At 49.5% G+C, this 12,958-nt stretch overlaps 2 protein-coding genes across 3 annotated transcripts in view; one reads left to right on the top strand and one right to left on the bottom strand.

The window, feature by feature from the left end:
• RBM23 (RNA binding motif protein 23) overlaps positions 1 to 12,958 on the bottom strand; it is a 96,432-nt gene that overhangs the window by 25,443 nt on the left and 58,031 nt on the right. The window lies entirely within an intron of this gene.
• MRPL52 (mitochondrial ribosomal protein L52) lies at positions 8,707 to 11,917 on the top strand. Of its 2 annotated transcripts, none has more exons than XM_068547862.1 (5): positions 8,707 to 8,750; positions 8,855 to 8,915; positions 8,992 to 9,059; positions 11,308 to 11,372; positions 11,743 to 11,917. In XM_068547862.1, exons 1-5 carry the CDS (start codon positions 8,723 to 8,725, stop codon positions 11,893 to 11,895), a joined length of 375 nt encoding a protein of 124 aa, XP_068403963.1. In that variant the 5' UTR covers positions 8,707 to 8,722; the 3' UTR covers positions 11,896 to 11,917. The 2 variants fall into 2 exon arrangements, with proteins under 2 accessions (XP_068403963.1, XP_068403974.1); XM_068547873.1 differs by having other exon boundaries at positions 8,715 to 8,750; positions 8,858 to 8,915.

The raw sequence follows: 12,958 nt of genomic DNA, 5'->3' as shown, positions 1-12,958 counted from the left end.
CCCCTCTGACCTGCCCAGTCTCTAGCCCTCCTCTTAGGCAAGAAAGCCCTTTAGATGGCTCTCTAATGAACTACCTGGGGGAGGATGTGATTAGATTAAAAGAAAGTCTCTGCTGTCCTTCACTCTATAAAGTCTAGGCTAGGGGACTTCCCTGGTGGCGCAGTGGTTAAGAATCCGCCTGCCAATGCAGGGGACACAGGTTCGAGCACTGGTCCGGGAAGATCCCACATGCCGCGGAGCAACTAAGCCCGTGTGCCACAACTACTGAGCCTGCGCTCTGGAGCCTGCGAGCCACAACTACTGAAGCCCACGCACCGCAACGAAGAGTAGCCCCCGCTCACCGCAACTAGAGAAAGCCCGCGCACAGCAGTGAAGACCCAACGCAGCCAAAAATAAATACTAAATAAAATAAATAAATTTAAAATAAAATAAAATAAAGTCTAGGCTAAAGGCTCCAACAAAGCCCACCCATCTCCTTCCTGGTTGCTCCTCCCCTTTCTCATCCCTTTGCAGGAATGAGAAACGATTACAAGTCCTCTTGGCAGTGCTGCTATTGCTAGGGTGCCCACTTCTAATGCAAACAAAAACATACGGAAACACATCATCACGCCAGGCCTTTTTAGATCAAATTCCCTGGCACCAAGGGTGGGCATGTGTCCTAATGGGGCATAGGGAAAAGGAGTGAAGGGGGGACAAACGAAGGGGAAACTGTAAGGTTAAGTGGGGAGAGACGCGTGCAGGGCTTATTTCCTGGCTGGTGGTATCTGAAAGGTGAAATCCTCATCGTGGAATCTTGAGACAAAAACCCACTGGGGTGAAACCCACACTCCAGCAAACAGCACACCCTAGTGGTCTCACCAGGAAGTGCTTATCTATATGAATGGAATCCCTTTCCTAGCCTACTCTTCAGTAGACCCACTCAAACGGGACGGAGGAGGCTGACTTCAGAGAAAAGATGCCCCCTCTTTTCTCAACCACTGCCCAGCACCAGCTCCGTGGGCAGGAAGGCACCATCCTTGGCAGCTCGCATTCCTTCCTGAGACCCCAGCTCTCAGGGTCATGCCTCCACCATTCAGGCAGCCTGGAACCAGCAGAACCTGTCCTGAAGTGCTCTCCCACCCCAGGCTTTACAAGAGAAACTTGCAGAGCCTGGAATCCTAGGAGATAACAGCGTTCCAGATACGCAGCACCCCGTCTCCTTCCTGTCTGAGGTGCGTACCTCTCTGAGGACCTAGAGGAGATTACGGACAGCACATTCATCCTACAGGAGAAGTTTCAGATACAGGGGTTCAGGGAACACAGGGAGCAGGGCCCCAGCAGGCAGGGGAGCCCCGCACCCTGACCCCACCTGTGAATATGGCAAAACCAAAACACGCTTCCTCCAGGGACCAGCGTACAGTTCAGCTTCTTGGTTCCTCAGTCAAGCTCAGGGAGCTAAGGTGAAAAGACACTTTCTCCCCCAGACACCCACGTCCTGCCTTCCTAGCTCCCACTGGGCTGTGCTGCCTCCCCGAATAACAGGAACAGAAAACAGACACACTCTGCTACAGATGGATTCCCCCATCTCTCCGAGCTGGGAGCTCAGTTACTCCCTCCCCCATTCTCCATTTGTTTTTCTATATTCCACTGTAGCTATGACAGTCCCTTTAAAAAAAAAAAAAAAAAAAAAGTGCAGCAAGAAAGAAAGTGTTTACTTCTGTGGCCAGGGCCTCCACGAATGTAGCACTGAAGTCTCTGGGCAGAGGGCTTTGCATGGGGAGGGCTGGGGCTGGGAAAATAAGAGGCTCTTGGATCTCCGGTTCAGCCAATTCTCAGGACTCACTCCATCCTCCTCTGGCACTTCCCCTCTCGCCCATTGTCCATCCTCTCCCATCTCTTACCTGTCCTGAGATCTTTGGGCAGGTGCGAGGAGGAGGGGCTACCAGTGCTCGGGAGGAGGGGCAGGTGCTGGGAAAGGGAACCCGGGGTAAGGCTCGAGCTCCAGCAGCTGTTGACTCTGAGGAGCAGAAAAGGCAGAGTGTGACTCCGGGGACCGATATGGAAAACAGGAAAACACATGTGTGACTCTGGCCGGCAGCAGGGAGGGGCCAGGGAACGGGTTGCAGCTGGGACAGCCTGTTCAGACCCAGAGGACCTCAATGCCTGCCCGCCTCCAGGCACCTTCTCCACTCAGCTCCTCCTCCCCTCTACCTCAGTCCCTGAACTTCCTGGTTGTCCTGCATTTACCGAGCTCTTGAGTTCTTCCAGCGACCTAGGACCTACGGTGCTCTCCTGATGACCTTTACAACTCCCCTTCCCCGCTCATTCCATTCCCTACTCATCTCCCACTCACATACTATCCTTGGCCCTGTGGAGGGCACAGGATCCATGGTTAGGGCGTTGGAACTCTGTGGTCCCATCTCAAGAGCCTCAGTGCCATTTCAGCCCCTATGTAAGCCAATGCATGCCAAGGAAGGCCAGTTGTGGGGTTATAGCCACGCACACACCCAAACACTAAGCAAGCCCGCTCACATCTCAGGTCCCCAGGTGGTTCACGTGATGTGTGCGTTGCCAGGTAAGAGCCGGCCAAGTGGACCAGAGCAAGCCCTGGCACCCTGGGCAAGCCAATGAGTTGGCACCCCCTCAAACCAGCATTATTTAAATATCTGTTGAATGTTTATGTAGCAGAAGTGGGGGAATACCGATTTTCTCGGAATAAAAACTGGAAGCCTCATTCTTTCTCTTCAAAATTAGAGCTTAATGCATGAATTCATTCCATGCAGTTTTCTGAAGCAGACAGTTTCTTGGTAGGCATATCAAACCATTCTGAGTGTAGACAATGGCATAAATCTCAGGGAGTGGCACTTCACATCGTGTAGCACATTTTCAGAATTCCAGCTGTGACCACTGCCTTTAGGCAACTATCAGCTGGCTGGTCTAACCCTGCAACTTGTACCTGTACCTGCGTGTTGCAGAATTATTCTAGAGATAGGTGGTCTAGGTGAGCAGTCGTCAAGGATTCTGTCAGTGGAGGGGAGCCAACCTACAGTTCACCAAGAGACAGAAGTCCGAGTTCATTGGCTCCAAACTGAATTACCCTAAGGATAACTTAGTGCCCTTTTAGACCCAGGCTGCTTGCCCAGCTGGCCTGCCCCTTAATCCCACTCTGGGCTCAAATCCAAGTTGTAAATGAGGGAAGTTCCTAGGAAGACAGCCCTAAAGCTGCCCCTGTTGGCACTGGCCCCTGCTCCCTCTCTCTCCACTCCAGCCGCACTGGCCTCCTTGCTGTTGCCGCACAAGCATGCTCCCTGCCACCTCAGGGCTTCTGCAATGGCTGTTCCTTCTGCCTGGAACATTCTCCCCCATGTTATTGTTCATTCCCTCACTCACTCCTTTCAGGTCTGTACTTAAAACACCACTCTATCAGAGACCTTCCCTGAGGAGTTTCGGAAGGAGTAACTTCTTCCCTCTGCCAATCTCCATCCCCCTCACGGGCCGGACTTTTCTTCAAAGGCACCCACTATCACCTGGAGTTTGTTTGTTTGCTGTCACCTCCCCCACTAGCATGCAGCACCACCAGAGCTTTACTCACTAGTATCCCCAGCGCAGGGCCCGTGCAGACAAACAAATGTTTGCTGGAAGCATAAATGAATGAACAATGCCCTTCCTCCTAGACTGATTTCCCAACTGGGCTCCGGGAATGTCCTGAACTTGCCCTTCAGGCCCACCTATGCTGCAGCTGCTCTGGCTCCTAATCAACGAGTATTGAGGGGGGAGGGTATTTATTCTTTTTGATAGTAATGGGTTGAAGGGAAGGAAAAGAGTATAGTTTTCACAGTTTTACTTGGCGGTCTAGAATGATTTGAAAGGGACTTTCTGCTTCCTCAATGGGAAAACAAAAACAAAAAGCCCCTCATCTAACGCGCCTTCCCCGGTTTGGAAGCTCCAGGCTGCTCTGCCCCACACCCAGGCTCAGGTGGCCGCTCTGGGTGCGGCGAGCGCAAGGTGCGCTAAGTAGGGGTGAAAGGGCAGAGGAGGCGAAGGCAGAGGGAGGCGAGCGCTCAGGTTCACGCAAATGCATGCGGGTTTGAGGAAGGCGGAACCGCACGCCCTTCAGCGGGAACTCTTCCCAGACCCGCCCCCACTGCGCTCCTCGCCCCGCCCCATCCCCCTTCCGCCCCCGCCCCGTCCGCGCGCAGCGCTCACCTTTGCCCGTTTCTCCCGCCCTGCCCCCCTCCCAGGCTAGTTCTCCCGGCCCGGCCCCCTGACGTCGTCCCCGCCGTTTCCCGTTACTTCCCTCTTTCTCTGGGCCCCCGGTTCCGTGTCTGCGGCCCGAAGATCTCTCCTTCGTACCCCGACCCAGCCACCGCCCGCCCCCAAAGCCCCTCTAGGAGGCTCGGTCGCCTCCGAAGTCCAGGTCTGGCTGCGGCGGCCGAGGCGGGCTCTGCCCTGGGGCACCACGACCCCGCCTCACCCGGACCCCTTCGTTCCCTCCACCTGGCCAAGCAGTCCCCGCCCCCGCCCCCGCCCCCGCCCCCCGGGCTCCAGGAAGCGCTAGAAGAGAGGGCTTGTGGTGGGTGTAGGCGAAGATCGCAAAGATCCGAGAACCGAGAGGCCCCGCAAGCCGCTCCCCTGCCCTGTCCTGGCTCAGGCACAGCTGCGCTGCCCCTGGGAAATGAAAATGACCGCGGATACCCTTAGACGCGTCCTCCGCCCCAGGAACGCTCCGCTTCCTCTTCCCTCCCTCCCAATCCAGCTCGAGCTGGCGGGCCCGACGGGGGTCTGGGCAAGGGCCCCGAACCCAGGCAACCCCGCCTCCAGCCCCGAGACGCTCTCGGCTGAAACTCGGGAGGGACTGGGGATCGCAAAGCCCCGTGGGGGAGGGGAGGGAGCGGCGCCCGCTTGGAGCCAGGGGAGGGGTCTCCCGGAAGGGCGACTCAACTCTCCGCCCCCTCGGGGAAGCTGTTGGATCAGCTTCGAGATCCCAAATTAAAGAAAGTGGTCTCCACCGGGCCGGGAAGGTGTCGGGCCGTAGGGCCGCCGCCAGGAGGCAGCACTTAACCAAAAATGTCCGGGCTGAGGGTGTCCGGGAGGCTGGAGTCCCCACCGCACCTTTCATCTGAAGAGTCTTAGTGGCGGAGTGGACCAATAAAAGACGAAGTTGCTGGGGAAAGGGATGTGAAAATGTTTCACCACGTATTAAACCTAAAAGATGACTCGTAAATAATACAATTTCCTTTAGTATACTTTATGGACAGTCCAGCTTTGGCATCTTCTAAAGCCACTCTGCAGAGATTCATAGAGAACCACCCCCGTTCAAGACCAGTCTGGTGGAAAGGCACACAGCTTAAGAGACTTCCCAGCTACCAGGCAAGAAAAAAAGAGTGTAGCCCGAGGTCATAATTTACTCATCCTGAAGCTGGGTCATTTAACACAGAATTTAGCCTGTACTGATTGAGCAGGGATTTGACAGCCATGGGAAAAGAAAAGGAATATGTTACAATAAATTATGTAAGTAATAAGGAAATAATATGCAAAGCAATGTATTGTGTGAGTGGGTGGTTTATAGCTGTCAGTTCCCACAGTTCTTTCCTGGAGTGACAGTGATTTGGGGTGACAGTGATTTTGATCTTTTTTGAGCCGTCCTAAGGAGGAAGCCAATGAAGGAACATGAAGTAAGACACTTCCCAAATAGTTCGCTCTTCTTCAACCTTCAATTTAGTCACGGTATGCAAAAAGGGGAAGAGGTTGCGAAATGAGGTGGAATTAGCTACCCAGAGTCACCTTCACTTAATGTTCTTTCTCCAACATCATCATTATTCATCACAACAGTTCAAAAAGCACCAACTTTCCCAGTGCACTTGTACAAAAATCACTGTATACAGACCTGACAGAAGGATATTTGAATAAACATGTTGGATGAAAACATGAATGGACAACAATGTGTTAAAGCCAAATGCAGGCTGTGATGCCCTGGAGAGGCAAAGGAGTTTAAGTAACAGAGGAAAGACATGAAGCTCAGATTCCGGATGCTTCCCACCGTTGTTAACTCTAGCCTTTGCCAGATGACGTCCAGAGGTTGAAAGACATTCAGTTAGGGGATGATGAAACCGCTTTCCTGTGGCTTAGAGTCTGATGAAGTCATTGAGGAGTGCTGTCCTAGTGCCAGACCCACTCCCCTGCAACAGTGTTCCATGAGGTCCCTGAGAATGCTGATGATGTTAGCTGTCAGCACTACAGTTCTCTGTCTCTCTCCCTCTCAAAAACCTAACCCATATTTCCAACCCATGGATTTCCAACCCATGGATTGTCCCCCCTGCCACATCACTCTAACCACATCAAAGGCTGAACTCATCTTCCTTCCAAAGACCTTTCCCCTCCCAGTTTTCCAGATCAAGATTCCCATCTGCCCCAAAGTCCTCCAGCTCTGGCTCCTTGACTCCCACGACTATTAAATTAGTGCATGTGTTCAGTTCTGCATGTGGAGTTCATATTGTCCACATTATTTCTTCCCCTTAATGCGTGTGGCCTTTTTTATGATTTTGCACCCATAGTGTGTGAGCTACTAAAAGATAGAGTGTTGCTGGTTCAACTCCTTTATATAGTGTTGGTGGTAGTGCCAGCCTGTCATCTTTCCTACGAATCTTGAATGTTGACACCGACGTTATTTTTCCAGCCCTTGGCTCCTACTACATGATTCTCCAACTGTAAATTATGTAATGGGATTGCAGTGCTGTCTGCCTCAGCCGTCTATCTCAGAACCAGCCAAAGGCACATGGAGCCTAGCCTGGGAAAGGTGTTACTCAGTCATTATTGCAACTGTAAAACAATAAATCCACAGCCACATTTTGGTTCAATTTCCTGATCTTTGAAAATTACAAGCTATCTCTACAGTGATTGCTTCCTGGTCTGTCTTATCTACTTTACGGGTTTATTATGAAAATTTATAAAGAAGTGTTTTGTATCATTTATGCAGAAGTGTTTTGATAACTGAAAATTAAGTGTACAAATGTAAAATGGTAATGGTACTCTATTGTCTTACTTCCCTTGCTTAGTTTTTTGGGTCCATCCGTTGGCTTATAGCCAAGGTTCTTTTATTCCCATCCCTTCTAGTTCAGCCCTCCCCTATACCATTCTTATTGTTATCAAAACAGCTGCTTTTACTTCTTAAACCAGGACCCACCCTTCCCCTCTTTCAAAGCACAGTTCAGAGCCACCTCCTGTGGAAAAACTTCCCAGTCTTGCAGAAGGAAACGATAAACTTCCAGATAGGCCATTACACCACTCCCTCAGTTTCCCCCAGTCAGCATATGTTTAAGTGTCTAGCCTAGCACAAGAGTAATGGCCACTTTTGTAGGCGCTTCACCATTTATAAAGCACTTTCACTTACCTTATCGTTCTTAAAATGTTTTCATAAATGTGATGTATTTTAAGCTTTTTCTTCAATGAAGAAATTAGGGATAAATGACTTCCCCAAGGCAAGTACAGGCATACCTCGGAGCTAACCATCACAATAAAGCAAATATCACAATAAAGTGAGTCACAGGAATTTTTTAGTTTCCCAGTACATGTAAAATTATGTTTACACTATATTAAAGTCTATTAAGTGTGCAATAGTATTATGTCTAAAAAAAAAAGTACATACCTTATTCGAAAAATATCTTATTGCTAAAAAAATGCCAAAACAATTACAATAGTAACATCGAAGATCACTGATCACAGATCACCATAACAAATAATAATGCCAAAGCTTGAAATATTTCAAGCATTACCAAAATGTGACAGAAAGGCACAAAGAGAACAAATGCTGTTTGAAAATCTGGCATTGATAGACTTGATCTGTGCAAGGTTGCTACAAACCTTCAATTTGTAAAAAATGCAATACCTGCAAAGCACAATAAAAGTATGTCTGTGAGTGATAAAAAAAGAGGGAAGGAGCCACGGATCTGGGTTTGCCACTTACTACTACCTACCTCACAAAGTTTTTGCGAGGATTATATTACACAATCTGTGGTGGTAGCTCTTATAAAAATGGAATCAGATCTTAGCTCCAATACCTCTTCCTCAAGAAAGCCTTATTAGACAGCCTACTCCAGATCAAGTTCCCATCATATGCTCACAAGCAGCACCTACTTCCCTTCCCAGCACTCATCTCAGCTGTAATATTACAGTAATGTGTATGATTATTTGATTATCATCATCTCTCTCTAGACTAGGAGCTCTATCTGAATAGGGACGTCTGCTCTGCTCTCCACACCGAATACAGTGCTTATCACATACAAGTTCTTCAATTTCGTTTGATAAATGAGAACTGAAACCCAAATTTTCTGATTCACTCTAAATTTGACTCTTAGGCTGGGGGAAATACGTTACAGTGATGCCAGAAGACAGAATGCGGTCACGTGGATGTTACTCAACTGATATAAAAGAATAAATTTCAAAGGACTAGAGACCGCTGCGGGGCAATGGAGGGGGTGGGGGTGGGGGGAAACAGTTCAGAACGGTTAAGTCTGGGCGCACGCGACTTCCGCACGGTTGTAACCACCACTGAGAATGCATACGCTGAACGACCGCTCTCGCCCAAAAATCCCTGGAAGCAGTTTTGTCCCTCTTTTCCGTACGATGAACCAAGATGGCGTGGCCCTTGATTGAAAACCAGATTCAAGATGGCGACTTCCGGCTTCCCGCGCAGCGTCGCGCGTGGCCACGAGGCCACGCCCACTTCCGGCTCCTGCGCCTCAGCATGGCTGCTTTACGTTTAGTGCTCTCCGGTAAGCGGGTGTAGGGTATAGGGGCTCGGGGGTTCGTGGAGGCGGGCCCGGCACGCCTGGGCTGGCTGCACGGCCTCTCTCCCAACTCTGCCCTGTTTTCCCAGCAGGTGTCCGGAGGCTGCACTGCGGCGCCGCGGCTCGGGCGGGCAGTCAGTGGCGACTCCAGTGAGTGCCGGTCTGGGGGGAACTGAGGGGCCAGAAGCTGGGCTGAGTCCTCACGGAACTGTTTTTCTCCACCCAGGCAGGGCCTTGCTGCCAACCCCTCCGACTACGGGCCCCTTACGGAGCTCCCAGACTGGTCTTATGCGGGTGAGCGCTGATCTGACAGTTAACTCTACTTCGGAGATTTTCACCCAGAGGGAACGCCCCTGGACGGAGCGGGGTGGGGGGGCGTGTCAAGGTGCGGGTTGTGTCTGAGTGGACAAAGTATTGAACTTTGTATTTGGAGTTGGGGGGAAGAAATCCTATTGTTTATTTTATAAATTAAACTACGCCTATGGAAAGTAAAGCTAGACAGGATCTTCTTGGCTTGTGGGGATAAGCAGAAGCTAACTCTGATGTGGGGCATCCCGCGGGAGGGACAAGACTTCATGTGTCTAAGAGGGACGTGGTGTTTTTAAAGTTACGAAGAACCGCCCTTCTGTGTGGTGAGTACATTGTTGAGAATTTGTTACCAAGTGCAGGTAGAGCTCTTTGAAAGGCTGCCTAAATGAGCATCTCAGAGAGAGGCTTAGAAGAGTGAAGACAGAGGATGACGGGGCTCTCTGCAGAAAAGTTTCTTCCTTTACCTTAAAACAAGACAAAACAAAACGCCCTAGAAAGGAAGGACCTTAGAAAAGTTGAAGCCACTCCCCACTGCATTGGGACTCCAGTTCACAGGTGGTAAAATTGAGGCCTACAGAAGTAAATCGCTCAGGAGCACACAGCTAGATAATAGCAAAGCCAGGACTAGAACTGGGCAGAGGCCAGGCCCCCTTCAACAGCACAGAAACCTGAGTACTGGATTCTATAGGAGTATGAACCTTCTTAATCAGATACTTGGTGGCTGAGGAGGATGGTGAAGATTCTTTTCCTACTTGTTATTTACTGTAGGAAGCCTAGGAGCTCCTTGAAGTAGTATGGAATATTGGGAAGACTCTGGAATTGAATTTTTTTTTACTTTATTTTATTTTTACTTATTTATTTTTGGCTGCGTTGGGTCTTTCTTTAGTTGCCGCGAGCAGGGGCTACTCTTCGTTGCGGTGCACGGGCTTCTCATTGTGGTGGCTTCTCCTGTTGGGAGCACGGGCTCTAGGCGCCTGGGCTTCAGTAGTTGTGGCACATGTGCTCAGTAGTTGTGGCTCACGGGCTCTAGAGCGCAGGCTCAGTAGCTGTGGCGCACGGGCTTAGTCGCTCCGTGGCATGTGGGATCTTCCCGGACCAGGGATTGAACCCACGTCCCCTGCATTGGCAGGCGGATTCTTAACCACTGTGCCACCAGGGAAGCCCATGGAATTGATTCTTAATCCAGGCTTCTCTACTTGCTAACTTTGTGGTTAGCAAGTTACTTAATGGTATCTCTCAGTTTCCACATCTGTAAAAGAAGAATACCTATCTCCGATGGTTCTTGGAAGGATAAAATGAAACAACCAGTGTAAAGCACCTGATATACACAGTATTGGTTCCCTTTCCTGATGAATATTATCTCTTATTTGTCTTGCCTTCAAACTTTTGGACAGAGTTTTCACTGTTTCTTTCTTTGTAGAAAGTAAGTATCCTTTTAATCTCTGTTATAAACTACTTGAGATCAGATACTGCATTTTTTCAGCAAGTCAGCAGACATTTATAAGATTTTTATTATGGGCCTACACTATACTACAGTGAATGTAAGGGATACAGTCCCTAATCCCAAGGAACTTAAAGTCTAGCTGGAAAAACAAAGCATGGACATTTTAAAAATTAAGTAATAATATTTCAATGCTCTGCCTCTTTCCAGAAGGATTTGAGGTGGCTAAATAAGGCTAAAAACAATCAGTATCACAATAAATGTCCCCAGACAGAGAGATGAATATTAAATGATGGAGATGCATTTCTTTCAGAAGAGAGAGCTGACAGAGTTGAAGAGGTAAGAGAAGGATTTCTGGGACAAGTAGAGCTTGAGGTGGGCCTAAGAATGAGAATTGGCTGGAAGGAAAGGAAAAGAGGGTGTTTCATTATAGAGTGAGACGGAACTCAGCAAGGACTCACTGGTAAGTAGAACAGTAATCAGATTGCTTGAGTGGAGGGTTTCTGAAGATAAAACAGGAGATTCAGCATTGCAAAGGACCTTGAATTCTAGGCTAATGAGGGAGGGGTAAGTAAAATAGAGTAGGAACATGCCTAGGAGCTTATATTTTCTTGGTGGTTCTGGCATACCTCGCCATTGAGGGAAGTGTTCTAGGGGAATTAAGGTACAGTGGGTGTGAAATGGAAAAGAGGAGCTCAAGATTTGTTCTTCCCTCTTTCCTATCACAGCTGCTTTCCCAGGGTCCTGCAGGCCATCTCTAACACTTGCCTTTTCTCTCACTTCTATCTGCAGATGGCCGCCCTGCTCCTCCAATGAAAGGCCAGCTTCGGAGAAAAGCCCAAAGGGAAAAGTTTGCAGTGAGTGGCCAGAGCCCACACAGAGCAAACTGTGTGTAATCAGGGGGAGAAAATTTAAATTGTAATTTGTCTTTAGTTGGCACCTAAGCTAACACGTACCCCTCACTCCGAGGTTTTATCTGCCAAAGGTTTTAACGGTACCGGGAGAAGGGAGGATAGAGTGGGGCACCCCTAGGGCAGGAACCAATAGTAGACACCCATTTTGCTGCCTTCCTCCTGCTTCCCAGCCCAGGACCTGGTTCCACCCCTTCCCCAGTCAGTGGTGTCATTTTCCAGCTGAAACCTCTGACTTTGATCTGTGAATGAAAGGATATATGGTGCAGAGCTCAAGCCCCAGATGTTATCCACACTGTTTTCCTGTCTGTTTCAGAGACGAGTTGTACTGCTGTCACAGGAAATGGATGCTGGATTACAGGCATGGCAGCTCAGGCAGCAAGAGAAGTTGCAGGAAGAAGAAAGGAAGCAGCAGAATGCTCTTAAACCCAAAGGGGCTCTACTGCAGAACCCACGACCAAGTCAATAAAAAGCAACTCCTGTCTCCCCCAGCCTGGCTCTGGCTTTCTTTTCTATCACCTAGATGTGTCATCCCAGCCAGAAGAAAGCCTTTATGTTCCCTATCTGTCTTCAGGGCAAAAGAGGATGGACACCAGGAAGAACAGGCTGTAAGATCACTGCCTGGAAGTGCTGGCACAGTGCCCTCACCCCAGCTCCATTACGGTTCAGCAGAATCTTGCTCAGGGGTATTGACCCCCTCTTTTGCAGGCCATAGGACTGGCCCAACTTGCCTCCTCTGCAGACGTGAAAAAGGGGGCAACGGTTTTCCTGGCTTTAGCCACATACTCAAGCCTTTAACAGCCCAAACACAGTTCAGGCCTCATGCAGTTACGCATTAATAAATGTTTTGATGGAAAAGGCTTTCCAGCTGAGATCCACTTTTTGGCAAGCAACTGGTATCCGTTTTTGTAAACTTCAGATACATGGCCCTAGAGGATACTCCCACTGGGAAGGCTGACACGGGAACAGCAGACTTGGGTGTTGCATGTTCTGCTAAAGAGTGGGATCCTGAGGTTTCTGTGGTTCTGACTGAATTCCAGAGGTTGGTTGGAGAGAGGCCTGTACTTCCCAACCCCCACTTGTGTAGGGGAGCCCTGATGTGCTCAGCCCCCAAACAGTGACCGTGGAATAGGTACCTAATAGCCACCATATACTTCCCACAGATCTGTTAGCTGCACAGGCCCCAGGGAAACCTTTCATTTTATTGATCATGGCTCCTCCCATGGATACTGAGGGAATAAGGACCTTTGCTCCCATTACAATACCGAGCACTGGGCTTTTCTTCCATTCTCCTGCCACAAATATGTGACAGTTCTTTTATCTCTAGGATTTCTGGAACTTCCTACCTGACATAATTTCTGTCCAGCCTCCTTTATTCCTTCCCTTGCTTTCTTTCCCTCCCTTCTTCTCCGCCACCCCCACCAACCTCCTTCCTCTCTTCGCTGGCCAATGCAGTTCTTGGATCTTAGATTTCGCTGATGGTCGGGTTTTCTGTGTCCCACACTTTTCCTGCCTCTGTTGTGTTGCTTTTC

The sequence above is a fragment of the Eschrichtius robustus genome, chromosome 1, assembly GCF_028021215.1.
Source record: "Eschrichtius robustus isolate mEscRob2 chromosome 1, mEscRob2.pri, whole genome shotgun sequence".
NCBI lineage: Eukaryota > Metazoa > Chordata > Mammalia > Artiodactyla > Eschrichtiidae > Eschrichtius > Eschrichtius robustus.
Note: the sequence above shows the minus strand (reverse complement) of the source record. Positions and strands in the feature narration are given on the sequence as shown.